The sequence below is a fragment of the Odocoileus virginianus genome, chromosome 4 (genome assembly GCF_023699985.2).
Source record: "Odocoileus virginianus isolate 20LAN1187 ecotype Illinois chromosome 4, Ovbor_1.2, whole genome shotgun sequence".
NCBI classification, from domain to species: Eukaryota; Metazoa; Chordata; class Mammalia; order Artiodactyla; family Cervidae; genus Odocoileus; species Odocoileus virginianus.
The window spans coordinates 88,080,354-88,107,172 of NC_069677.1; the positions used below are offsets into that span (position 1 = coordinate 88,080,354).

The window sequence follows — 26,819 nt, forward strand, 5'->3', positions numbered from 1 at the left end:
GACAGGGAGGCCTGGCGTGCTACGATTCACAGGGTCTCAAAGAGTCGGACACGACTGAGCGACTGAACTGAACTGAAACCTCTTCTAGTAGGCAGGCAACATGCAGAAGAGAAGATCCACCTTGAAACCTGATTTGTCTCCTTCCTACCTAAACAGTTGCCCTCAAACCAACCTGGAACTTCATAATGTGACCTTATTTGGAAATAGGATTTTTGCAGATGTAATTAAGGATACAGAAGAGATTGGACTAGATTAGCAAAGACCCTAAATCCAAGGAGAGTATCTTTTTAAGGGACCAAGAAGGGCAGACAGAGACTCAAATAAGGTGACATGAAGACAGAGGCAGGGATGAACATGATGTAGCTGTATTTCCAGGAAGGTAAGGATTGTGGACGGCCGCCCAGAGCTGGATTGGAGGTGTGGAATGGATTCTTTCAGAGTTCTCAGAACCAACCCTGGGACATCTTGATTTTAGACTTCAGGTCTCCTAAACTCCAAGACAACACATTTCTGTATTTTAAACCCCTAGTTTGTGGTTATTTTCATGGAAGCCCTAGAACACTAACAGACTACAGGTAGATACTGTTTTTAACAAACTTTTTGCCATTCCAAGGTGTTACGTGGCCCATTAATTGCCTTACAGGATTAGGAAAGCCTCCAAAAGGGCTTGAAAGTTAACTCCCAGCTTGCAGCAACCAGACAGCTGAAATTTTTCAGAACAAAATTAATTCTGCAAAATTTTTCATATAAACTCCTTTGTCTGACCATGCCCTGATTTTTCTGCTTGGGAAAATGTGTCTCTTGTACCACTTGGGGGAAAAATGTCTGATTTACATTTTAATTCAAGTCTTGATGATGTGGGGGGTGGTTAACACACATCTTTAAATCTCTCAACATTTGTTTGAAAAGAATGTTACATGTTGAAGAAAAAAAAAAACAGAAAAATTTTAATTTAATTAGGTAAATTAAAACCTAATTTCTTTAGTATGTTTTTCCAGCCAACATTTATGGGCGAATTTGTCAAGTTAAGAATGAAGTAGAGTGATTTCCAATGCGGTGCTAGTGTCAGTTACGCATATATACAAACAGCTATTCTTTTTCAGACTCTTTTCCATTACAAGATATTGAATATAGTTCCCCCTGCAACAGAATAGATCTTGGTTGTTTATCTTTGCTGTTTATCTATTTTATATGTGCTATGCTATGCTTAGTCGCTCAGATGTGTCCGACCCTTTGTGACTTACAGACTGTAATCTGCCAGGCTCCTCTGTCCGTGGGATTCTCCAGGCAAGGATACTGGAGTGGGCTGTCATTTCCTCCTCCAGGGCATCTTCCCGACCCAGGGATCAAACCTGCGCCTCCTGTGTCTCCTGCAATGGCAGGCGGATTCTTTACACTGAGCCACCTGGGAAGCCGCCTCATATATACTCTTTCACAAACGAAATCCTAGTTCTCTTGGGCATTCCTTTTAATTATCCTAAAGACAATGAAGAATTTCCTGACCCAACGGATAATTGGGGTGAGAAACACTGGACCCCTCAATGGTCAATCAAGTTTCTTCCAACATTTTGAGCTCCAAAATAAAAGCTGTTTCCTTCTCTTCAACTCTTTAAAAACTAGACAGTTGTGCTGGTTAGGACAGAGACCAAGTCAGACCTCTTCTAATCATGTAAACTGCCAAAGACATGCTGCCCTCAGGGAAAGATTTTAGTATCCCATTGATCATTTATTCTTGTGTTCATTCATTCAGCAAATATTTATGAGTCAGTATTTTATGTGCCAGGCAGTGGAGAAATGGCAGTGAGCCAAATTCTTAAGATGGAAAAATTACTCGGTTGGACGTTCATTTTAAAAATCTTACCAAGATAACCAAATTCTGTACGTTTTAGGAAAGATCACGTTTTCCTTGGCTTACATATAATACTTGAACCAGTAAAGCTCATTACATTAAGAATACCTTAGCTAAACTTGAAATTTCAGTATGGAATCCAACTTTATTACCTGGCTTAGATAAACTGGTTGTTAATTGGCATTAAAGTTAATCTTTCTTGTAAAGCAGATTATCTTGCAATTGAATACAAATAACTTAGCTATTTACGAAAATGTTCCCCACATCATATCCATCGCACAGGTCAACTATATAATAATTACAGTACTGGAAGGGCTACCTGACTCATCAATGAATATGGAAACCCTTAGCATGAACCATACACAGAATATCAGCACATGTGTTTAAGGGATCAAGTTACAGCTTCAAGGAAATTTCTAAAGAGTAACTGCAATTAACAGAAGAAGAAAAACAAATGGCACCCATCCTAATCCATTAAACACAACTTTCTATGACTGTGTGCCCAGGAAGGGTATTTGCCCAGTAGATTGTAAGAGTTGAACATTTAGATGAGCTGGTACAAACCTTAGAGAAACACCAGTAGGTGCTGCCAGTCAGCAAAAGTGAAATTGCTGCTTGGTTTTGCCTCAACCAGGCCTGCATCCTGTAGCAAAATGTAGGCTCTGGGAACTGTATTTCTGCTTCCAGTTTTCACTCAGAAGCACCTCCAATCATGCCCCAGAACAGATATATGCATTTATAGGGCACGTGCTCACAAATATTCAAAATTCCATTATGTCCTGGGCAACCCAAACAATCATCCCACCTTCCCAAGCCCAAGAAGATTCTCTGAGATAACACATGCTTATAGTCTGACATCAGGCATTCAAGCTGGACACAGGAGGGAGCATGCAAGGCATTGGTCCCAAGACATAGTAATAACTTTGTCTTCTGATCAAGAGGTACAACTTGTCTCCTAACCTCTCGGAGGCAATTAACACAATGCTTTGTATTCGGGTCAGACTCTTTGGGACCCTATGGACTGTAGCCTGCTAGGTTCCTCTGTTCACGGGGTTTCCCAGGCAAGAATACTGCAGTGGGTTGCCATTTTCTTCTTCAGGGGATCTTCCCAACCCAGGGATCAAACCCTCATCTCCTTCATCTCCTGCACTGGCCAGCCGACTGTTTACAACTGAGCCACCAGGGAAGCCAATAATTGCTCGCTGAATTAAATGAAGTAATCCTCTATGGTGTTATCACCTCACTAATTAATGCACTCATTCATGCATTTATCATCCAGGCAGATATTCATTTACTTATTCAGCAGACATTATTACCAGGCATGGTCCACAGAGATAAAAGATCATACGGCACCAGCCTTGTAACTTAGGGTATAGAGGGCCGAACTTTAACAAGCAGAGTGCAAAAGTTTCTGTTCTTCAATGAAGTTCCATAGATTCCTAATCATGAACACCAACTGGCAATTCAGTAGATGTCTGCTCTCCTCTAAAGAATGTCTGAGCCGAAGTAGTCGGTTTGAAAGAGCACTGGACTCCTTTCACGCTAGGACCACTCCAGAGACCAGCTGTGGTTCCTCACTGCAGAAACACATTCATTCATTCAGGCAGGTTTTCATTCAGAGGACAGGGGAGAGAGGAGACTTATAGCCCTCCAGCTTGGTTTTCTCTTTGGAGCCTCAAAACTACTGGATTTCTGAGTTCAGCTGCTGAAAGACTGGTTCATCCATTGCTTGAACTCGTAAGTGGACTGACAACAGTGACTCATATCTATTCTACTATCCTCAAAGGAATGGTATGAGAAAGAAACTGATAACAGGGAGGGAAGTGCTTTCACCTCTTGAGAAGAAGCTGCAAATATCTGAAGTCTACTGGAGGAGGCCATTCAAAGATGAACAGCAGAAACAAACATAATCAAGAACTGATGACTTCAAACAAAGCGAGCAAGATGTGACAGTACATTAAATAACAAGGATGAGACGAGGATTAATAACCAGAAAGAGCTCATACCGATTTGCACATAAAAACGCACTACTTTTCAAACATGTGCTAAGCTGCTGTAGTCATGTCTGACTCTTTGCGACCCCATGGACTGTAGCCCGCCAGGCCCCGCTGTCCATAGGGATTCTCCAGGCAAGAATACTGGAGTGAGTCGCCATGTCCTCCTCCAGGGGATCTTCCTGACTCAGGGATCGAACCCGCATCTCTTAAGTCTCCAGGACTGGCAGGCAGGTTCTTGACCACTAGCGCCACCTGGGAAGCATGACTGTATTAAGCTGTTGCATCCTTCCACCAGCACCAAGAAGGGTGTTTTCAGCACTGCTGAATCCACTCTACAGATAAGGAAACTGAGGCACAGAAAGGGGGTGTGCCCTTGCTATGGCATGTTGGAACAAGGGCCTGCCCCTGGCCGTCTGGTTCTGCTTTGCAATAAGACACTGGGTCCTCAGGAAGGGATATGGGGCTTTAATCTCTAGGAGGGGATCATAAACATTCAGCCTCTTTCTTCACTAACCTGGAGATAAGAGGGACGGGGGAAAAGGCCTATTTAAATGAGTTTAATTTCTCCAATTCGTTATTGATATCTACGTGCATGGAAAAAAGACAAGAGAAGACAAAACAGAAAAAAAATAATCTTCAAAAGACCCCTGATGGTGTAATATCAGGTCTTTCCCTGGTGGCTCAGACAGTAAAGAATCTGCCTGCAATGGGGGAAACCCAGGTTCGATCCCTGGGTCAGGAAGATTCGTCTGGAGGAAGAAATGGCAACCTGCTCCAGTATTCCTGCCTGGAGAATCCCATGGACAGAGGAGCCTGGTGGGCTACAGCCCCTGGGGTCGCATGGAGTTGGACACAACTGAAGCAATGGATTTAACTCCCTTTTATAAATTATTTTCTAGACTCCTCCTGTGATTGTTTTGGAAAAGGGGGAAAAGAACAAACTTTTTATCATTATTGTGTTGTTTAAAAGATATGCTATCCAGTGGGTCTCTTACACCTATATTCAGGTTTAGTATTCAGGGTTTAGTACACCTGTATTCAGGCTGAAAAAAACAGAAGATAACCAACCACCACCGTCAGGCAGGCAGTGGTGATTTTCAGAGAAGAGGTCAAAGATCAGTCTACCAGCTCTGTGACAGCAGCACACAACCATGATTCCCAGGGCGCCGGAACCAACACACAATCAGGAGTTCCGAGAAGTCATTTCATAAAAAATAAGCAGAAGTGGCAGGGAGGCAGCAGCTGGAAGGAAACACATTGGGAGATGCATCTCAGAGTTTCACTAAAAGGCAGCAAAACTTCACAGTGAGGGTGGAGGGGGGACAAGTGCAGAGGAAGAAAGATCTTCATTCAAACAGGAGGTTCCTGAGATAGGAGCCACGTCTTCCAACAAGATGAGCAAAAGCATATAAACAAGGGGGTCTCAAAAAGAAAAATATCACTGGGGGCAATTTCATGTCAGTCCCACCAAAATACGTGTATTGAGTGACTGTAAATAAAATCACCAGAGTGTGCGGAGCACCGAAGAACTGATGCTTTTCAACTGCGGTGTTGGAAAAGACTCTTGAGAGTCCTCTGGACTGCAAGGAGATCCAACCAGTCCATCCTAAAGGAAATCAGTCCTGAATATTCATTGGAAGGACTGATGCTGAAGCTGAAACTCCAAATACTTTGGCTACTTGATGCGAAGAACTGACTCACTGGAAAAGACCCTGATGCTGGGAAAGATTGAAGGTGGGAGGAGAAGGGGACAACAGAGGATGAGATGGTTGGATGGCATCACCGACTCAATGGACATGAGTTTGAGCAAGCTCTAGGAGTTGGTGATGGGCAGGGAGGCCTGGTGTGCTGCAGTCCATGGGGTCGCAAAGAGTCAGACACGACTGAGCGACTGAACTGAACTGATGTTCAATATTGGCATCTTCATGAAACTGGACTACATGTAACCATGTCTGGCAGCTTCTCGGGGTCGCCAGACAAAGTCTCTGCCTTCCCCTGGACGGACAAGAACATCTACAGAATACACACTGGGCAGACTCTAGTGGACACTGTCCTCTTGTCCATTTCAACTCAGAGCTCACAGGCACTTTCTGATCATCCAAGGAGGCACTGCAGCATGAAGGGACCCAACAGTTAACAGCGGCTCAGTCTTCTGATTACTTGGGAGACCCGCAGGAGATCAGGGTGGAGCTGTGGGTTTCCATGCTTTGAGTACGTAAACAGCACTCTTTGGGGTTTTGCCAAGGCTTGAGTTGAGTGGCTTTCAGGTGCTGTTTATCTTGTTTAGTTTATTGTTCAGTGTTACTGTTTGTTGACTTGATATATTTTTTCCCCCACAAAGGGGCCAGTGGGTAAGGACATATCCTGTAGGTGGAAAATTGATGATTCCCTATTGTTCAGTGTTTGTGTGTTGTGGTTTTATTTGCTTTGGTTCAAAGGACCTAAACAATGCATTCACTGGAATTTAATAACTGGAGTCAGTTCAGCACAGAGAACAATCTGTGCGCTGAGACTTCTGTACCCAAATCGGGTGAGCTCTGCTTGACTAAAGCAAGCGAAATCTAAAATGACATTTACATCTAAAAAAACCAGCCAAAAGAAGACCTCCAAGTGAAATCTCAAGGAGGCTTATTTGTCAACACATACAAAAACAGACTCACGGACTCACAGACCCAGAGGACGAACTTACAGTTGCTGGGGGGTAGGCATCGTTAGAGGGTTTGGGATGGACATGGACACACTGCTATTTTTCAAGTGGATCACCAAGAAGGACCTACTGTACAGCGCAGGGAACTCTGCTCACTGTTATGTGGCAGCCTGGATGGGATGAGAGTCTGGGGGGAGAAGGGATACATATGGATGACTGAGTCCCTTGCTGATCACCTGAAGTTATCATGACATTGGTAATTGGCTATACTCCAATACAAAATAAAAGGTTTAAAAAAAAAAACAGACTCACGCATCATAACCCACGATTTCAAGGGGACTGAAGAGCCCACGGAGCAGGAGTCCTACTCCTAGAAATGTCTAACTAGCTACACTCCTCTTTGTAAAACCCAGGCAACAGACAAGACCAAGGAGAACAAGGGTCTAAAGCCATTACTTTGGAAACATCACACTGTCGCCCACTTCACGGCAGTGAATTCTGCCGACAAATCTGTAGCAAGAGGCTCACCCCCCGTGGAGGAGAGAGAATGTACAACAAACCACGCCTTCACAGAGGCAGTTTCCATCCGGAGCTCTTCCTGCGTGGCTGAACCTCTGGTCGGGCTGGCTATCTGTGTAGGAAGTGGACGCAGGAAGTATCTGTCTACAAACCCTTTATCCTCAAGGTAATTGCCACAGCAGCATTTTACTGTTTACCAAAGCAGTAAACATGCGATCTAAAAAAAGATGTTTTCCATCTCCAAAGAACAAGGCTTAAAAAAATATATATGTGTGTGCTTATTTCATAACCAGCTTCTTATCAAAACCGCCGACAATATGACTGTGCTCCCAAGAGCCAGGGTGTCGGTGGGAACAGCCTTGGGGGTGGAACAGAAGCTTCACTCTCAGGGAGGCCCCCAAAACACAGCCTGCTTTTCTTCCCTGAGATGCTACTCTAGCAAAGTTGATTTTATTTCTCTTCTTCCAGGCTTAACACAGGCTGAAGAGAGTCAGGGTCTTTGGCTGAACAGGTAAAATCAACAAGACTTTCCATGTTAACTCAAACTGGCAGAATGGATAACCTATAAAGTCACGTGTAAAACAGGTAACTAGTGGGAACTCTTGATTTATAGCGCAGGGAGCTGAGCTCGGGGCTCTGTGATGACCTAGAGGCATGGAACAGGGGATGAGGTGGGAGGGAGGCTTAAGAGAAGAGAAGAATATGTAAACATATAGCTGATTCTTGCCTGGAGAGTTCCATGGACAGAGGAGCCTGGTGGGCTACAGTCCATGGGGTCACAAAAAGGCAGACACGACTGAGTGATGAACACTTTCACTAACCCTTTCATTGCTGATTCACTTTGCTTTACACAGAAACTTACACAACATCGTCAAGCAATAATGCACCAATAAAAACAGGATGACAGACATAACATCTTCAAAAATAAACATATCACTTATATTTGATCTTGGGCCACATTCTTATTTTATATGCATGCTAAGTTGCTTCAGTCGTGTCCGACTCTGCAGCCCCATGCACTGTAGCCCACCAGGCTCCTCTGTCCATGGGATGCTCCAGACAAGAAAACCGGAGAGGGTTGCCATTTCCTCCTTCAGGGGATCATCCTGACCCAGCGATCAAATCCACGTCTCTTGTCTCCTGCTTTGGTAGGCAGGTTCTTTACCACTAGTGCCACCTGGGAAGCCCTCTTATTTGATACGAGGATATGAACATGCTTCTAGCCCTAAGAGGTCACATAAGAAGTTAAAGACAGAACTCCAATGTGGACACACAGCTGCAGCTTTTGATGACCTGGTCAACCTTGTCTCTATTTCTGTACCCCGGATGAAAAGCTTGAGAGCCTGCACTGTCCCAGGCTTCCTGGGACGACAGACGTGACTGGGTAAATGGAAGCAGGTCCAGGGAGAACCCCTGAGAGCTGGGGATGTTTGGGGCGGGGGGAGTCCTCTTCATGGTTACTGCTTTATGTTTTAAAAAGGTCCTGTTGGGTTGTCAACGAGAGCAGAGAGGAAGAAAGAGGACGGAAGGAACGTGAGCATGAGATGGACTGAGAGAAGCAGAGGGCAGCCAGACCCTGAGCAGGGGTCTCCAGGGCCAGCTGCACAGAGGCTCCGGCCGCCTCCACAGCAAGCGCCTCCTGGCATCGTTTTAGGTCCCGCTCCGAGGCAAAGTACTGGGAATAACTGAGCGCTCACTGTCCTGGAAGAGTCTTTATTCCTTCATCGAATGAAAAGAACACATGCATCAAAGGAAAACTGGCCACCTTCAGGAAAAAATAAATTCACTACCTGTTATAAATTGGAAAATAACCTTCATGGATTTCCTGAGTTTGGTCCTAGAAAGAAAACTGATGTGACTCGAGTGAAGAATAAAATTAGCTAACAAGCATTAAAGGCCTCAGAGAACATTCCAGCTTGGTTCATCTGCCCGGGAGCCCTGTGAAGTGGAAAGCCTGGCGTCTCCCTCTGACGGAGGGAGACACCCAGAGGAGGTGAGGGGAGGGACCTGCCCAGGGAGAAAGGCCCGGAGAAAGGCCCACTCCTGCGCTCCCAAGAAGGGGCGGACGCGGGCGAGGCGCCTTCCCCCGCGGAGGCCCCGCAGCGCCGCCAAAGGCCCGGCCACCCGCCCAGGCCGGCCTCTCTCCACTTCCCTCGCCTTCACGGCGACGCCTCCCTTTCCTTGTCCGCGCGATAAGACCAATCCTTTCCCCACAGGGTCTATTTTAAGAATGAAGAAATGAGCGTATCAGGGGCCTCCCTGGGCATAAGATAAGCTCGGGCCGGCTCCAATCACCTTCACCCCGCTGACGCTCCCGAGAACAGAAGGTGACACCTCCAGACAAGGCAGCTCCCAGGGGGCTTTGCAGTATAAAACCACGTAGTAATTTATATATATATATATTTGGTTTTTTGTTTTAACTTGGAGCAACGTCTTGGGAAATCTACCTCACATTGAGACACAAACTAATTATGTTGACAAATTCTAGAGTGTTGTTTCAACAGCTTCCTCTTCCTCAAAGGTGAGCATCGCCCGCCTGCAGTTAAACTTAAAAAAAAATAAAACTCAACAGGGCCCAACGGGGTTCAGAGGGACTAGGACAGTGAAGCTGCTACTGGCCGACGATTTGAATTAATGAACTTGGGGGCCTGCGGAGGGGGGTGGTTAGGAGGGAAAACTCTTCCGTGTTGGACTCTATTTCTGTACTTGTTCAATGGAAAAAATATATATATATATCGATGTGCTATCCTATAACGTTATAACAGGAGGAGAGATGTTAAATCTTCAAGGCTGAATGATTTAAAGGCCATTGTGTTAAGATTCAGGAGTGCAAATTCTTTGCAGGATGTAATAGAAATGCTCTTTGTTTTACTCCCCAGAAACTGACATGTATTGTCTTGAACAAAGTCATTTGAAGTAACAGCCCTGATGTTAATGTTATGATTGGATTATGATGTGGCTTTAAAAATAAATAATTTCACTTGGCCTTGGCATTTCTTTTCTAAATGTCTCAGCACTTATCTGTGGTGAACAGCAGATTACGGTTTTTCTTCCCAGAGTCCAGTTCCACGAACACCCCTACGGAAAGACTTGGTAAGGCCTGATGGAAAACTCGGGAGACGCGGGCGAGGAAGTTGATACTTGGGGTGAGGAAACTGGAATCAGCCACCGATGTGGAATCTGGAACCACGGGCCCTTGGATGTGGCCAAATATGGAAAGAATTCTTGTCACCAAGCACGGAACTGAGTACTAGAGTTTTAGAGTTCTTGAATTTTCTAATCCTTTATCTTAATCAGCCAATAAGACCATAATAACTGTCGCCTATGGGGTTTTCTCCCTCAAGAGTGGTAACATAAATGAGCCAATTATGGTAATTTTCATTATTTAACATATAGCCTTTTTTTTTCTTTTTTCTTTTTAAATTATGAGTGTGATCATTTACAGCAGACATATCACTATATCCTTTAATATACTGTGTGTTGCTTTCTTTTTCCTGCATAGTAATTTAACACTAAGAGCTAAGGCAAATACCAAGGGAAAAAAAGATCATATGGTGATAAACAGAGGGGAAACAGATTTGTGTGCCTGGAGCACGTTTCCCAGCCTCTCTCTAATCCTCCTTCCTTATCTGGACAAAAAGCACCAGGATGCAGGCTGCAGTAAGCATCTCATGAGATAATGTGAGCACCCAGCACAGAGCCTGGCATGGAACAAGCCATTGTAAGGATGATATTAAACTGGATTACAAATTCCAGATACAACACCTACCCTTGAAAACCTTTTTTTAAACTCTTTATTTTATATCAGAGAATAGCTGATTAAGAATGTTGTGGTAGTTTCAGAAGGATGAGGAGGGACTCAGCCATACACATACATGTACCCCGTCTCCCCACACCCCGCTCCCATCCAGGCTGCCACATACCACTGAACAGAGTTCCCTGTGTTACACAGGAGATCCTTGCTGGCTATCCGTAATACAGAAGTGGGTACATATCCACCCCACACTCTCTAGCTATCCTTTCCCCCATTCTTCTCCCCTGATAAGCATAATTTAAGTGTCTTTTCTATGCTTTTTTCAGCAGCAGCTCTATTTAATTTGTATTTAAACTAGGAGAAATACCTCTATAGCAATACATCTATTTAAAATCTGCAACAATGATTATTTTCCTGATACCTTAACTTTCTCTTTATGACCTTAAAGGATTTTAATCAACATTTATTTTTTTCAACAAACATTGACTGAACCCCTACAAAAAAGAGATGGGCAGACTGATCACAAAAAAACAGGTTCTGTGGTTTACACAGGTAGACACAGAATCACAACCCAAATGCAAGCAGAGCTGAGAGCCGCGCTGACGAGAGAGAAAACGAGGCAGGAGAGAGGAGACAGAATGAGGAGTGATCTTAGACTTTATACAGCATCCTCAGCCAAGTGCAATAGGGAAATAAGTCTGATCAAACAGGGAAGGAAAGTGTGAACAAGAAAAAGATCCAGAGGTCACAGTGGCCACTGCTTGAAATAGGTTTACAGCAAAAAAAAAAAAAATAGTGTAATGAAACACTTTAATTACTGAAATAAAAATGAGATTCCATTTTTGCCCTGTCCCAATGGCAAAGCTTCAAAGAGTGAAATATTCAGAGTTGTTATAAGTGCAGTGGAAATAAGTCATATATGACCATAAGTCGGAACTGGCACAACCCTTTTAGAGAATAAAGTGGTCATTTTTTTAAAAACTGTGGCAGAGACTTAAAAAATATATATACACACACACACACACACACATACACATATAAATACACATACACACACATACCACTTGGTCCAGTAATTCCTTTCCTAAGCACTAAGACTAATGAAATAAATTTAAGAAATTATATAAAGGGTGCATTGCATTAGTGAAAAATTGAAAGCGATATTATTTCCTACAATAGGATGGGTCAGGCAATTCCCCTGGAGAAGGGATAGGCTGCCTACTCCAGTATTCTCAGGTTTCCCTGGTGGCCAGACAGGAAATAATCCACCTGCGAAGCAGGAGACCTGGGTTCGATCCCTGGGTTGGGAAGATCCCCTGAAGGAGGTCAAGACAACCCACACCAGTACTCTTGCCTGGAGAATCCCCGTGGACAGGGGAGCCCGGTGGGCTGCAGTGAATGGGGTCACAGAGAGCTGGACACAACTGAGCTACCAGCTCGCAGCACACACTAGGATACTGGTTACGTAAACCACAATACTTATTTTAGACGGATTATAACTAAGCATAAAAATTACACTTTCCAAAAGATGTCTGTGACGTGGGGAAACGTGCGCGTGTTCACTGAGACCAGCCGGACGGTCAGGGGGGTGGAAGGACAGACAGAAACACGCAGCAGGAAGACACACGGAACGCTGATGCTCTTCTCTGGCTGGCTGAGCCCGGGAGCAATGTATACTGACTTTCTGCAATGATTCCTTTTTTTCTTCTATAGTGAGGATGTTTTATGACCATAATTTGCACAAAACAAGATATGCATTTTTCAAAATAAATGCAAATAATTAAGGGAAACAACAATGGAAGGATGCAACAGGCAGGAGCGGGAGGCTCTTCAGGCCTCCACCCTCCGCCAGCCACGGAGCAAACAGCCTCCATCCTCAGAGCAGGACTGAAGCAAGCCTCTCAACAGCCGGGCCGTGAGGGACCCCTGGACGTTCTGCCTGCCCGGGTGTTTGGCTCCTGCCTGGCTGCACCCTTATATTATCCAGGGACTCCTAGAGCCCCCCTGGCCTGACCCCTCCCGGCTCCCGTGTGCCCTTCCCTGCCTGGGAGGCCGCAACAGTGACTGTGGAAGCGACCCGCCCTTCTCCTTGTCTTGCCGGGCCCCTGGAGTTCCCAGCCGGAGCCGGCAATGGGGCATGCAGACTTCAGAGCAGCGCCAGAAAGACAAAGCAAGTTCGCCAGCAAAGCTGAGATGCGCATCGCCTCGTGGCATCTGCCGTTCACCTGAGCAGTTCCCGGAGCCCTGCTGTCCTGGACTCACATCAGAACAGGCATTAGGATCCCACCTTATAATTCCACCTTACGGGGGGCGGGGGAAGCGGAGCTCAGGACACTGGCCCAGGGTCACGGGACTGGGAAGGACTCAGAGGCAGGGGTGTCTGTGGCCACAAAGCATCAGAAACCTCAGGGCCGTCTGACAGAGTCCCCAGGGAAGAGAAGAGCCGTCCTCCACGCATTTGGGGTCCCCTGATGCATTTGAGGCCGTCCCTCAGCCTGAGAAAGGATCCCACGGGAGCGGACATGCCGCCACCACTGGGAAGGCCTGGAGACACTCTCGGTCAGGCCCCCTTCTCGGCAGGTCTTACACGCAGAGAAGCTCTCCCCCGGGCTTTCCCACGGCCTCCTGTACCGTGACGCTCTTCTGTCCCAGCTGGTTAGATCAGTGCATCTGCCCAGTTAGCCGGGTGCCAAGGGGTCCGGGACAGGCAGCTCTGGGTCTCCCCTTCCCACATAGGGAGCCTTATTCTAGAGGTCTAAACACAGAAGTCATCTTTCCCTGAAAGCATCAGGGACGGCTGTTTCACTTATTTATTTTATTCTTATTTGTACAAACAGTTTTTCAACTTCCTGGTGGCTCAGATGGCAAAGAACCTGCCTGCAATGTAGGAGACCCTGGTTCAATCTCTGGGTTGGGAAGATCCCCTGGAGAAAGGAATGGCAACCCACTCCAGTATTCTTGCACAGAGAATCCCCATGGACAGAAGCTTGGTGGGGCTACAGTCCACGGGGTCACAAGCAGTCAGACATGACTGAGCAACTAATGCACACACATGGTTTTTCAAGAGACATTAACAAGTGCATGTATGTGTGGGGAGCAGGGGCAGAGATTTAAACAAAGATCTGTTTTGTAAAAAAAATAAAAATAAAAAAATAATGAAATAATCACTTTAAAGAAAAGATAGATAATTAAGGAATGGTTCGAGAGACTGAACAAGAACAAAGAAACGGTGCAGACGTCCAGAATATTCTCTGAGAGCACTGCAGGCCCTTATAAAGGGGATCATGAGAAAAATAACCCCCCAAATCCTATCTTTTCCAATTCCCTTTCCCATGGCCACTGAGGCAGCATGCCCAGGAGGGCAAACTGTGTCCAGGGCCACCCACGGACAGGAACACAAGTCATTTTAAGATTCTTCAGCCACTGAGTCATGTCTGACTCTTGGTGACCCCATGGACTGCAGCACGCCAGGCTTCCCTCTTCTTTACCTCCTCCTGGGGTTTGTTGCCACGCACGTCCATTGAGTCGGTGATGCCATCCAACCGGCTCTTTTTAAGATCACGGCGGGTAATTCTACTTTCAGGCCAGGGCTCTGGGAACACAACCGTGACCCAGTGGGGCAGCAGTATTTTACTTTCTAATCCTTCCACTGCCACTGACTCCTAAAGTAACCAGAGGCGAAACAATTCAAATTTCACCGAAGCCAATGAACTGCTGAAAACCCATATGCCCCAGGGCTGTTCAACTCATTCGTCATATCCCTCAAAATACTATATATGAAGGAGACGAGCCTCCTTCACACAACCCTGAGGTTTTACACACGTTGGCTTCACACCTGATGGCAAATACTCAGCAAGTGCCTGCTATGTGCAAGGCACGAAATACATAGGAGTTTCATGCTCTTAAACTTTTTTTTAAAATCTTTTTAACTGAAGTATAGTTGATGTACACTGCTGTAAGTTACTGGAGTACAATCTAGTGATTCCCAATTTTTAAAGGTTCTACTCCATTTCCAGGGCTTCCCAGGTGGCTCAGTGGTAAAGAATCTGCCTGCCAATGTAGAAGACTCGAGGTCAGTCCCTGGGTTGGGAAGATCCCCTCGAGAAGAGAATGACAACCCACTCAAGTATTCTTGCCTGGAGAATCCCGTGGACAGAGGAGCCTGGTGGGCTACAGTCCATGGGGTCTCAAAAGAAATCAGACACGACCGAGCAACAACTTCGTTGCCAGGTATTAGAAAATACGGGCTATAACCCTGGGGGTGCACAGTATGTCCTTATAGCTTATTTTATGTGGAACAGTCCTCTTCGCCGCTCACCTCTCTATTACCCCTCCCCTCCCTCTCCCCACCCGGAACCATGAGTTCTTCTCCCCATCTGCGAGTTTGTTTTCTTGTCTGTTGCTGTGGCTGCCTTCACTAGCTTGTTGCATCCTTTAGCGTCCACATGCAAGTGACACCACAGGGATCATCAAAACCCCCAACTTCTGTCAATTCAAAGAAAGGAACCTCTAGAAACAACTCACTGAAACAGGAGTCCCGTTCTCCCTCCACAAGCCTTGTTAGGAACCTTCCATCTCCTGTCTGGTTCTAAGAGGCTCTCCACTCACAGCTGCAAACTGGGCCTCTCCTTGCCACGAAAATCCCCACAACTCCATCTGAAAGACTAAAGACCTTTACCCTCTTAGGAGCAGGGGCTGTAACCTGTGGCTCCCCGACCACCCAAGGAAGAAGTGGATTACAATAGAATTAGCTTCCCCTGTCACTCTGCAGTTGGCTTTTCCTGCCCTTAAAAGCATTATTCTGAGAAGCGACTGCAGGCTTCATTAGACTCCCCAGTGGCCCAAGGCATAACAAAGGATCAGCGAAGTCTCTGGGAGACTGGATTAAAAAATCCTAACTGAAGCAAAATCAAGTTCCAAGGCTAACAACTAGCTCCTTGGAGTCAGTAAGCAAAGGCAGTGCAGTTTTGTAGAGAAGGCAGGAGACGGGTGTTAAGGACCCCCCAGTATTGTCAGGTGGCTCAGAAGGCCTGGAAGTACCAAAACCGACTCAGGAATTGCATGTAAGGGCATCAGTTCTGATGCTTCTATACACTTCTATTAGAGCTCTTAATCTGATCTTAAAATTTCCGGACCTTTAAGGAGAAATGGACACATTCACATAAGCTCCCAAAAATTTTTAAAAATTCCCATGGAAACACTTTGTTCCCATTTCCAAAATATGAAAGGAAAATGAGGGTGAGGATCATAAAGATGGGATAGAAACATTGAGCTTTTCAAAGTGCCTCATAGGGTCTTATTCAAGCCAAAAAAATTAACAAAGAAAGAAATCCACTCAGACACAGAGGAACAACTTCAATTCTGTGCATCTGATACCTGATCGACTAATTGATTTATTTACTGAAACAACAAAAAGCAGAGTGCATTTGGGACTGGCAATTGCCCATATGACAAACTGTTTCCTAATTCCAACAGACAGCCATGGCCGTAATGTTCCCTATGCTAATTTGAGCTTTGCACTAACATAATTAAAACTGCAGTCAACAGACTCGGGCCGCCTTTTTTCCACTCTATAAACAAGTCTGTAAAATCATTTCATTACTTTACCCAGGAAGCCTAGCAGAACATGTCTTGAAGGAAGTTACCTATAAAGAGGGTCTATTTTATTTTAACAGAGGATTAAAAAGGGTCCACTCGAAGTCATTTTGAAAGTTTACTTAAGCTATAGACAATATACAGAGAATGCACTGTAACCAAACGTTAAAATAAGCAGAATATCCTGGATAAGTGTAACTGTTGCCAAAATTCATTCTGAAAAATCACAAGACATTGAAGCTTTGAAAATATCTTCATCTCTTAGAAATGTATACTTTAAATTAAACAATGACACATTTGTATTGTATGCAAAACACCCCACACTCTAAAAGATGGCCTGTTACTTCAATGTCCTTTGATACACTGATTTTTTTGGAACAAACACACATAACTGTACCCGACCTATTCAAAATTTACAGAGAACATTAGATTCAGCTGCTATGAAATATGGACATGAAAAAGGGTAAAAATAAGAATTAAAAAGGCAGCATTTGGGGTTATAAAATCAAACAATTTCTGCTTATATTGCTGAAAGTAAAGCATGTCAAACACTAGATTTTAAAATTTCTTTCTACATCATTATATTTCAGGAGACTTTCAATCTTTATAGCTGAAGAAAGAAAAATCTCTGTAAGATTAAAGTCCTTGAATCATACCTTGATGATTATTTTTTATATGTTATTGACCATACCTTGAAAAACAAAACATATCCTGAGAAATAAAGACTGAACCGAACTTCTGAAACACAGTGTATACAGTAAGTATTAATTAAATCCTCTCACACAAACATTTCAAATTCCAAATCAAGAAGGATTTTAAAACACTGTTATGGTCCAATTCTGAGCAGCTTCCATCCATATTCATGAGCTTTCCAATTAACTATAACCCTTGATGAAAACTCAGCCAAATGCTTTTCACCTTCATGCAGCAAAACTAAAGACACGCGACCAAGAAAACTTTCTTTTTCCTCTTTTTCAATATTTATTTTTGCTGCTCATTTTTTCTCATTTCTACAAATGTCACCAATCTGGCCTTGAAAATATTGTTAACAGGCCACTTCATGGACTGTTACGCTGCCGACTAAGCGTCCAAGTGGCTTCACCACCAGGAATGAGGCCACATTTGTATTTTCACCTCCACAGATTCACCTCCACCTTCATCTCTCTATGCTACTTACCAGAAACGTATGCAAGAAAAACAACGCATCAGACCACACGCCCCAGCACACACAGAACAGACAGGCAGTTCCCACAAGGCAACCATCACGGGGAAGAAAGTCTACTCACAGTGCTCCGAGAAGTAGGTACTTTATTAAAGATAAATACATAACCGAACACAACGAATTACCACGACGCGAGTTATGAGAACGCCCCGTGCTCAGCCTGAAGGGTCCACAAAATCAAGGCAACACTGGCAGGTCCCATGACCGACAGACAGCCACTTGCTTCACCTCCAGAGGGACCGGCTGGCATCCCTGATGCTACGGAGGCCTTCGAGAACATCCACAAGTTCAACATTTCCAAGCCCATCTTTGCCTCTGACCCTGCCCTCCAACCTCGCCAAGTCCATTGCCTTCCAGCGCGGAGGCACCTCCAGGCACCGCTAGAGACAGTTAAAAGAAAAGGAAAATTCGGACGCGCACTGAAAAGCTTTTGCAAAAGTCATCCACAGCCCTCAACCGTGAATTTAGAAACCCCAACTTTTTTCTGAGTTTGAAGTTTTTAAGCCTTGCGGATGGTTGGAGTAGGAAAAAGGAAATTTACTAGGCAGTGCAAAGGAAATCTTGTTGTCCTCTATTGTGGCAGTGGGGGTGTTGCCCAATGCTAACTTATCTGCCTTGATAAAGGAAACCAAAGAAAAAAGGAGCAAGCACAAGATTTGGTCAAACGAAAAGGACCCCTCTGCTTACCTTAATAGTGCTGGCCATAATGCAATCAAGTTTATTGATCGTTAATAAATGTTAATAATAATTATTGCTTCTCTCTGACCAGAAAGTAGTTTTGATGAGGTTGTTTAGAGCGGATGAGATTGTGCTAAGTCTGGGAAATGAAGTCAGCCAATGGCAGGAAGAGGTTTCTATTGGTCCTGGCCGCCCAGCCCGAAGAAACAGGATATTTGGGAGTGGAGAGATAAGAGACCCTGAAAACAATGTTGTTTTTCTTGATGATATGCAGCCAGGAGATTTTTTTTTAATTAAAAAAAAAAAAAGACATCAATTGCCTGGGCCTGGGATGGCCACAGCAGGTGTGACCCCGTGTGCCGCCGTGTGACACGCCGCCTGGGGGGGGCAGGATACAGATGTGGCGGGACTCCGCGTGCCTTCACATGGGCGGCGAGCACCCGGGGCCCCTGGGCGTGGAGGGTGCCCTGCAGCTGGGGGGCAGGCCTCCTGGGCCCGCGTCTCCCCGGATCCGCCACACACCCGGGATGCGGGACCTGCAGCCCCTGGCTTCACACTCCCCGCTCCATCCTCTCCAGAGGCAACTCTGCAGGTGGTGCTTATTTCTTGCTGATAGGAGAGGATGTTTAATAATAGGGTGCCTAATGACAGTCATTCTTTCGCCTGCTGATTTTTAACCTTCCTTGGTTCAGCATCTCAACGTGAATGTTCCAGAACAGTTTCATTTTCTCCTTCCAAACATACGTAATTGCTATCGGCTCCACAATAAACCAGACTTCCCTGGTGGCTCAGCAGATGCAGGAGATGTAGGAAATGCAGGTTCAAGCCCTGGGTCTGGAAGATCCCCTGGAGAAGGAAATGGCAACCCACTCCAGTATTCTTGCCTGGAGAATCCCATGGACAGAGGAGACTGGCGGGCTATAGCCCATGGGGTCACAAAGAGTCAGACACAATGGAACACAAGAAACTGGTTAAAAATGCAAAGACTCTAGGATGAAAGTGACCAAGAGAAATAAAGAGGAAAATAAACCTGTCAAATGCTTGTTTTCAAATGTTTACTTAAGACCTAAGGAACTTAAACAACTACGCACGTTTTTTAGCTGAAAACATCAAGCTGACCCCACTCTGACAAGTGTCTAGGCTGTAGACAGCAGACCCTGAGAGAACTCCTGGCTACACAGGGATGCCATATCCTCATTAAGTGTTTTAAAATCCGACCTGGGAGTTCAGGGCCACAAGTCTGTTTTCCACTTGGAGGAAGTGCAGCTAACGCAGGCCTGAACATTCCTTAGAGGGTTTCAGGCCTTTTAATTACTCACTTGCAGGAAATTACTTGTTCTCTGGAAGAAATAACATTTTGCTTTGAATGGACCCACACACAAAGCTGGGCCAGTGAAGAGGTGTGGTCTCCAGAGGGGACCCGCAGAACACAATAGACCCAACCCTGAGTCAGCCCGCAGCGCGCGGTCTCAGAGGTGGACGGTCACTGAGCTGACTTCACACAGACTTCAGGCCTGCCTGTGTCAGAGCTCCAGAAATGAGCCCGCGTGTCTACAGATTTTACTGATCCCACGATTTCCCCCCTGGCTTAGAACAGCAGGAGAAGGAAACCTCAGGAGGAGGAGGGAGAGGAGGAGGGAGAAGGAGAGAAAGAAAGAGGGAGGGATGGGGAGGAAGAGGGGAAGGAAGAGAACGAAGGAAAAGAAACAGAGAAGCCCCAAAGAGAACGCGTAAGAAGTCTCATTCCCATTCCGTGTAAAAATCAGACCCTGACCAGTGCTCAGTATCTGCATTTTGAGGGGACGCTGATTTCCGCTCTTTTCATCTCCAAACAATAAATGAGATGGCAGGCTGATTAAAATTGTGTTTCCCCTAAAATTTCAAAGTACTGAGTTGTTTTATCTGGGCAGCTTCCATGAGGATTCAGGAGACCTGGGGGGGGGGAAACGCTCTTTCGGCTCCACTGAGATTCCTTGTTTTTAACTCTGCTAAGAAGCATCCATTTTTTAAATGTGAACGGTGGCACCCTAATCAGCAGAATTCTATTATGGATTTTCCAAAGAGCATCCTTAAGTAGGGTAACCACTGTGCTTAAAAAACAAAAAAAAAAGCCAGGGAAGAAAGTTCTGCCTGGTCCGACATCACCCCTGCACCACTGCCTTGGTTCTAGCCCAGCCCTTGTTCCCCGAAGCAGGAAAGCAGCAGCATTTTTATGGAGATTTAATTCTTCCTTGAGGGGTCTTGCCCTGAACTCCTCAGTTCTTGTCTAACTCAATCAAAGAGTGCACAGTGAAAATGTTTAACTCTTCATTCAGAAATAATGTCAAACTTCAAATGCCATAGGATATCACGTATGTGAGAAATATAAAATATGACACACCCATAAATTTTTTTTAAATGCTCACTTGAATTTTTAAAAAAGAAATAAAATATGACACAAATGAAGCTATTGAGGACACAGAAACAGACCCACAGGCATACAGAAGAGACCTGTGGTTGCCAAGGGGGTGGGTCGAGGTGGGAGTGGGATGACCGGGTGTTTGGAGTTAGTGAATGCAAACTTGCAAACTATTGTATATAAAAATGGATAAACAATAAGGTCCTACTGTGTAGCACCGGGAACTATACTCACTGCCCTGTGATAAACCATCATGGAAAAGAATACGAAAAAACATCTGTCTATGTAAAACCAAGTCAGTTTACTGGACAGCAGAAATGAACATGACATCGTAAATCAACTCTACACCCACGACATTTTAAGAAGAAGAAATACTGTCAAACTTACAGAAAAGCTACAGGATAACTTAAAGAACTTCTAATATCCTTTTTACCAGTTCCTCCAGCTTCAATAATTTACATCTGCTTTGCCCTCTCCCTCTCTTGCATATATATACATACAAATTTTATTACTTAATAAAATTTTATTAGACAAATGTATTTGCTTGGAACTTTCATACAGAAAACTTGATGATACTCTTTGATCTATTTCCTGAAGATTCCACCCGTAAGTTTCCTTCTGTCTTATTTTAAAAATGCATATACTATAGAAAATGATGAAACAAAAGTTCCATTTTGAGATCATGAGCTATAAATTTGGTTACAAAATTAAAACAGCAGGTCTTCCTCATTTCTAATGACAAATGTTGACTGATTTCTGCCATCTTCCAAGAGAATTATTCTGGATGTCTAGAACAGCAGCATAATAGCATCCCAGCCCAGGATGGTCTCTATTTAATGCAAAATTCTTGGGGGCTGGGGGAAAGGGAACTTCAGTTGACTTTTGACAGCATAAGGCATATCTATTAATTAGAATACAGTAATGCAGAAACCATTTCCCAAACATTATTCTAGGCGGAAGTCATCTAAAGACAGATATATCACTTGGCGCTCCCATCACCCCCACCCAAGCCTCTGCCACCAAACAGACTCAAGCAGCGTAAGGACTGAACCGCCTTTCAGTGCAACACCACCACTTCTTCGAGAAAGGCATCCTGAGGTCACTGTGTGGGTCTGTTTCAGGGACAATCTTAGGGACCCTCCGTATGGGTCATCCTTCCGTGAATCTCTCAAGCCAGGATCATTTTCTGCCCTCCTTGGTCCACAGTAAAGACCACAGTGTCACGGTGTAGCATCCGTGTGAATAAACTGCACACTTCCACTCTGTATTTATCCGTCATGGACCCACTGACCATGGAGTTACCAAAACCCTTCATCAGCCTGTCTGTATCCTGCATGTCCGGACTCTTTGCAACCCCACGGACTGTAGCCCACCAGGCACCTCTGTCCATGGGATTCTCCAGGCAAGAACACTAGAGGGCGTTGCCACTTCCTACTCCAGGGGATCTTCCCGACCCAGGGATCGAACCCACGTTTCCTGCATCTCCTACATTGGCAGGCGGATTCTTTACCACCTTGCCACCTGGGAAGCCCATGCATATCTTACTCCAAATGAAAAAGGAAGGAGTATAAAACAGAACCTACTATTACTGTAACTATAAAAGGAGCACTGTCATTTATTATCCTAAAACCACATCTTCCCATTTCTAAAGAGTCAACAAATTCTCATCCTTGTTCTCCTACAAACTTCTCCGCGTGGGATCTCCCAGGAAGGTCGAGGGTTGAGAACACTTGGAGAGAGGGGAACACAGTTGAAAATGACGTCTGAGCGTAGCAAGGCGGTAACGAGCCAGAATCGTAGTTGGAGGCCTAACAGAAGACTCACTCAAGACTGACAGCTTGATCCCTGTATTCGACATCCATACCATGACAGACTTACCATTACTGGAAATACTGTAGGAAACCGATGCAGAAGATGAATACTTAGTGATACGGAAAATTACAGTACGGTATCTGGTAAGTTAAAAGTCAGGTTATAATGGAGAATTATATCACAGACTCATTGTGTTAAAAATAAAAAGGCAAAGTAGAAACATTAATAGGCCACATACTACAATAGTAACAGAGGATCTTTGCTTTTTTGTTTTTCCTCCTTTCCCTCTTGGTTCACCTGTATTTTCAAAACAGTTATAATAATTTCAATAAAAATAAATAGATAAACAAGTAAATAATACAACAGAATGAAATCTACTTAACTATTCTACAAAAATGCAGAATATATTGCTTTGTATATTTAGCAAGTCAATACCATGAAAAAAAACAGGTGAGGAGCAGGAGAGAAAAGTTCTACATTAAGTGGAATTTAAGAAGCCCAAAGCCCAAATCTAAATTCTGGTCTACAATTAGATATTGGTATCAACAAGTTTGACATCGAAGACTTTTCTGGAGCTGCCAGAGAAATTTGAATATATGACGATTGTTGCATCATATTACAGATTTATTGTTAACTATTTACATTAAAAGCTTTAATAATGCTTTGTAGAAAAACTGTCTGTTTACAGCTGCATTCTGAAGTACTGAAGATAAAAAGTCAATAACTTATGCAGCTTATTTAGAATAATTCATGAAAAATAACAATGTGAATATGACAAAATTATACAATTGCCAAACCTCAATCATAACTTAAATGAGTGTTCATTGTATTGTTTGCTCTATTCTTTGAGTTATAAAATTTTTATAATATAGTGTTAAATAAAAGTTCTAATAGATTTCTTTCTTTTAAAAAGTTACAATAAACATAAGTTACACTGTAATATAAAAGCTACATAAGCAACATGCAATGTTCAATTTCTTTTGTAAATATCTGTATAACATGCAGCATAGGATATCCATTTGTCAACCTCTATAAGTGTGTGGACCGAAAGTATTTTATAAACGTCCACAAAAGTAGGGTAGGGCTTCCCAGGTAGCTCAGATGGTAAAGAAACCATCTGCAATATAGGAGACCTGGGTTCACTCCCCGGGTCACGAAGAGACCCTGGAGAAGGAAACGATAACCCACTTTAGTATCCCTGTCTGGAAAATCCTCACGGCCAGAAGAGCCTGGTGGGCTACAGTCCATGGGGTTGCAAAGAGTCAGACACGACTGAGGGACTAACACTATACGGATCAGCTGGTAAAAAATCCGCCTGCAAGTTGGGAGATCTGGGTTCGATCCCTGGGATGGGAAGATTCCCTGGAGAAGGGAAAGGCTACCCACTCTAGTATTCTTGTCTGGGAAATCCCAGGGACAGAGGGGACTGGCAGGCTACAGTCCATGGGTTGCAAAAGAATCGGACACGACTTAGCACTAAAAAACAACGACAGCAAGTATAAAGTAGCTTTCTGGTTAATTTCAGTAAGGAAACCCAATAAGACACTTGCGTGCATTGTGACGGCCATCTCTCCAGCTTTACCCACCACCCCACCACGGTCAATGAGCGCCTTGTCCACGCCTGGCGCTCCGCTGGGCACTAAGAAACAAAGATGGCAGGACTCGGTCCAGCTCCTAGGTTCTCAGCGTTCAGGAAGCCTCTGTCCGGCGCCTCAGATTCCTCACACACAGAGCTTGGGATCAGTCCATAAAACAGACTCTTTTTGGACAAAACAATAGGACAAAAGTGCTGAATATTTATTGTTCCTAGGATGACACATGAACCTTAAAATGTATAATATTTGGATTATTCAAGAGAGCCCGGCAAGAAGGATGTCCCACGGATTTTTGGCAGGGACATGCCTGAGATTGTAGATAAGCATCAGGCCTCTGGAGCGGCCCCCACAATGGAAAACTACATCACTCAGTGGAACTTTTCCGTCTCTATCAATTGGAGGATTTGCCTGAGAACACAGGCAGCATAAGGCACTCTTAGCCCCAAGGTCACCAGCATCTACTCAGTCAGGACCACCTTTCCAATGTTTCCATTCGAAGCAGGCTTCACGAGTACCGTTTCATTAGGTAAGACGGTGTGTGGCATGCCCTCCAGCCACACGTGAAGAAATAATCCAATTTCCATTTAAATAACTAATGTTTCAACAGCTTCTCTAAGTGGTTAATACATTCTTTAGCTTCTTGGTGGATTTGAACTAATCTAAACTAAGGAAATTGTTATCACACAGTAAATCCTCAACTTCTCAACACCAGGCTGCAATTTCCTTCATTTTGAAGCCATGTGTCAAGTTCAGTTCTTTAGGCCCAGATGGAGCAATGATTTCAGTGGACACGATTTCATAAGCATCACCTATATCCTCAAGTTTTGCCAACTCTGCCTCTTACCCAATGGTTCTAAAAATGTCGGAGTATTAAAACCCATATCAGGAGCCCTAAGTAAGTCAATTTAATACTTAAGGCTGAAAAAAGAGTTTTTTAACTTTTTATTTTACATTGGTATGTAGCCGATTAAGAAGGTTATGACAGTTTCAGGGGCACAGCAGAGTGAATCAGCCATCCATAGACACGTATCCATCCTCCCCCGGACTCCCTGCCATCCAGGCTGCCACACGACATGAAGCAGAGTTTCCTGTGCCGTACGGTAGGTTTGTATGATACCCCCTATATGCACAATCTAACAAGAAATGACACATTTTTTTAATTAAAAAGCAAAAACAAAAGAAACAGGAATAATTATTTTTGACACAATCATTTAGTAAGGAGCATTAAAATTTCTTGTTCAAAAGATCATGCTTCTATACACAATTTATGAGCCACTAAGCGCATTTCAAGGTCTTCATTCATGTAACTAGGGCATAAACGAGTATAAATGTTACAGTCATCAGATTGCCACTGGTCACCACAGATAGTCCAGCATCCATACCCCATAACTGGAGGGCTCAAAAAGGTATATGGCCATCCACCTGAAGGCTGTCCTGCCCCTCCACCTGCTACTCAGATCTAGGGTTCTATGTCTGAGTCACTGTCTTCAGTCATTCCCCCCAGCCACCCCAAGAAGTTATCTGGGGCTGCCGAAATTAACTTCGATTTTGAACACTTGTTATACTTCTAAATTTTTTTTAAAATTTGTCAGTCTCACTTACAAGATACTAAACATCAGCAGTTATTTTTGTCTTAATGTATGATGATTTTGTAAATTACCCCTTAAAGAAATGATACACTATGGCCTAAAGAAAGATCACTCACACTGCACCATAATGCCACTCAGTTAATGGAAATTTACAGAGAAGCCTGCTGTCCACAACTGCTCCCCTTGCTTATAAAGGCTGTTTCAGTCTCAGACTAAGACGACTTTTCTTTCCACGTCACTCAATTTTGATGTGAGAGCTGGACCACAAAGAAGGCTGAGCACCAAAGAATTGACGCTTTCAAACTGTGGTGCTAGAGGAGCCTCTTGAGAGTTCCTCGGACTACAATCAAACCAGTCCATCCTAAAGGAAATCAACCCTGACTATTCACTGGAAGGACTGATGCTGAAGCTCCAACACTTTAGCCACTTAATTAATGCGAAGAGCTGACTCATTGGAAAAGACTGATGCTCGGAAAGACTGAAGGTAAAAGGAGAAGTGGGGAGACAGAGCTCGAGATGGTTAGACAGCATCACTGATTCAAAGGCCAGGAATCTGAGCAACCTCTGGGAGACAGTGAGGGACAGGGAAGCCTGGCATGCTGTAGTCCATGGGGTCACAAAGAGCCGGATACGACTTGGCAAATGAACAACAACAATTTGTTTATGCTTTTGCTGATTTATTTCTATCTCAAATGGAATCAGAAAGGAAGCCATGGAACCATGCGCTATGCCATAAATAGTGCATTTAGATTTGCACGGGTGTAATCAGGCAACCTGCTGACTTAACTGAGTCCTGGGCCCACACTTGAAGGCAGGGGAGGCAAACAGGGTCTGTCCCCCTCCAGCAGCCCCACCGGGCTGTATTCTCCGTACGCTGCACCCTCTCTGCATCATGCCCCTCCTTTGCAGGGCATCCTTTCCACGTGCACCCTCTCTGGACCACACCCTCTCCCTCTGCAAAGAGAAGTAAAGAACCTTTCTCTTTGGGAAGGTACAGAGCACAGGCCATTTTTTTTTTTCCTACTTCACCCTCACGAAAACAAAACTTGCTTAATTCTATTTAAATGCTCTGAGCTGACTGGCAACTAGGATGTAGATGAATTCAGAGTTTGCATCCGACCCCAACACATCAGCCCATCATCTGGGAAAGGACAAGTGGAAATG

The 26,819-nt window shown here is 44.3% G+C and overlaps 1 protein-coding gene across 6 annotated transcripts in view; it reads right to left on the bottom strand.

Annotated features, from left to right (window-relative positions):
• The window catches only part of ERG (ETS transcription factor ERG), a 317,498-nt gene that overhangs the window by 109,663 nt on the left and 181,016 nt on the right, over positions 1 to 26,819 (bottom strand). Inside the window, exon 1 of one of the 6 annotated variants that reach the window (XM_070466987.1) lies at positions 18,271 to 18,416. The exons of 4 other annotated variants lie outside the window; for them this stretch is intronic. In XM_070466987.1, coding sequence (XP_070323088.1) covers positions 18,271 to 18,288 — 18 coding nt within the window. In that variant the 5' untranslated portion in view covers positions 18,289 to 18,416. Of the gene's footprint in view, positions 1 to 17,538; positions 17,562 to 18,270; positions 18,417 to 26,819 lie in introns of those variants that run through there. One more of the 6 variants, XM_070466990.1, reaches the window with a different exon arrangement.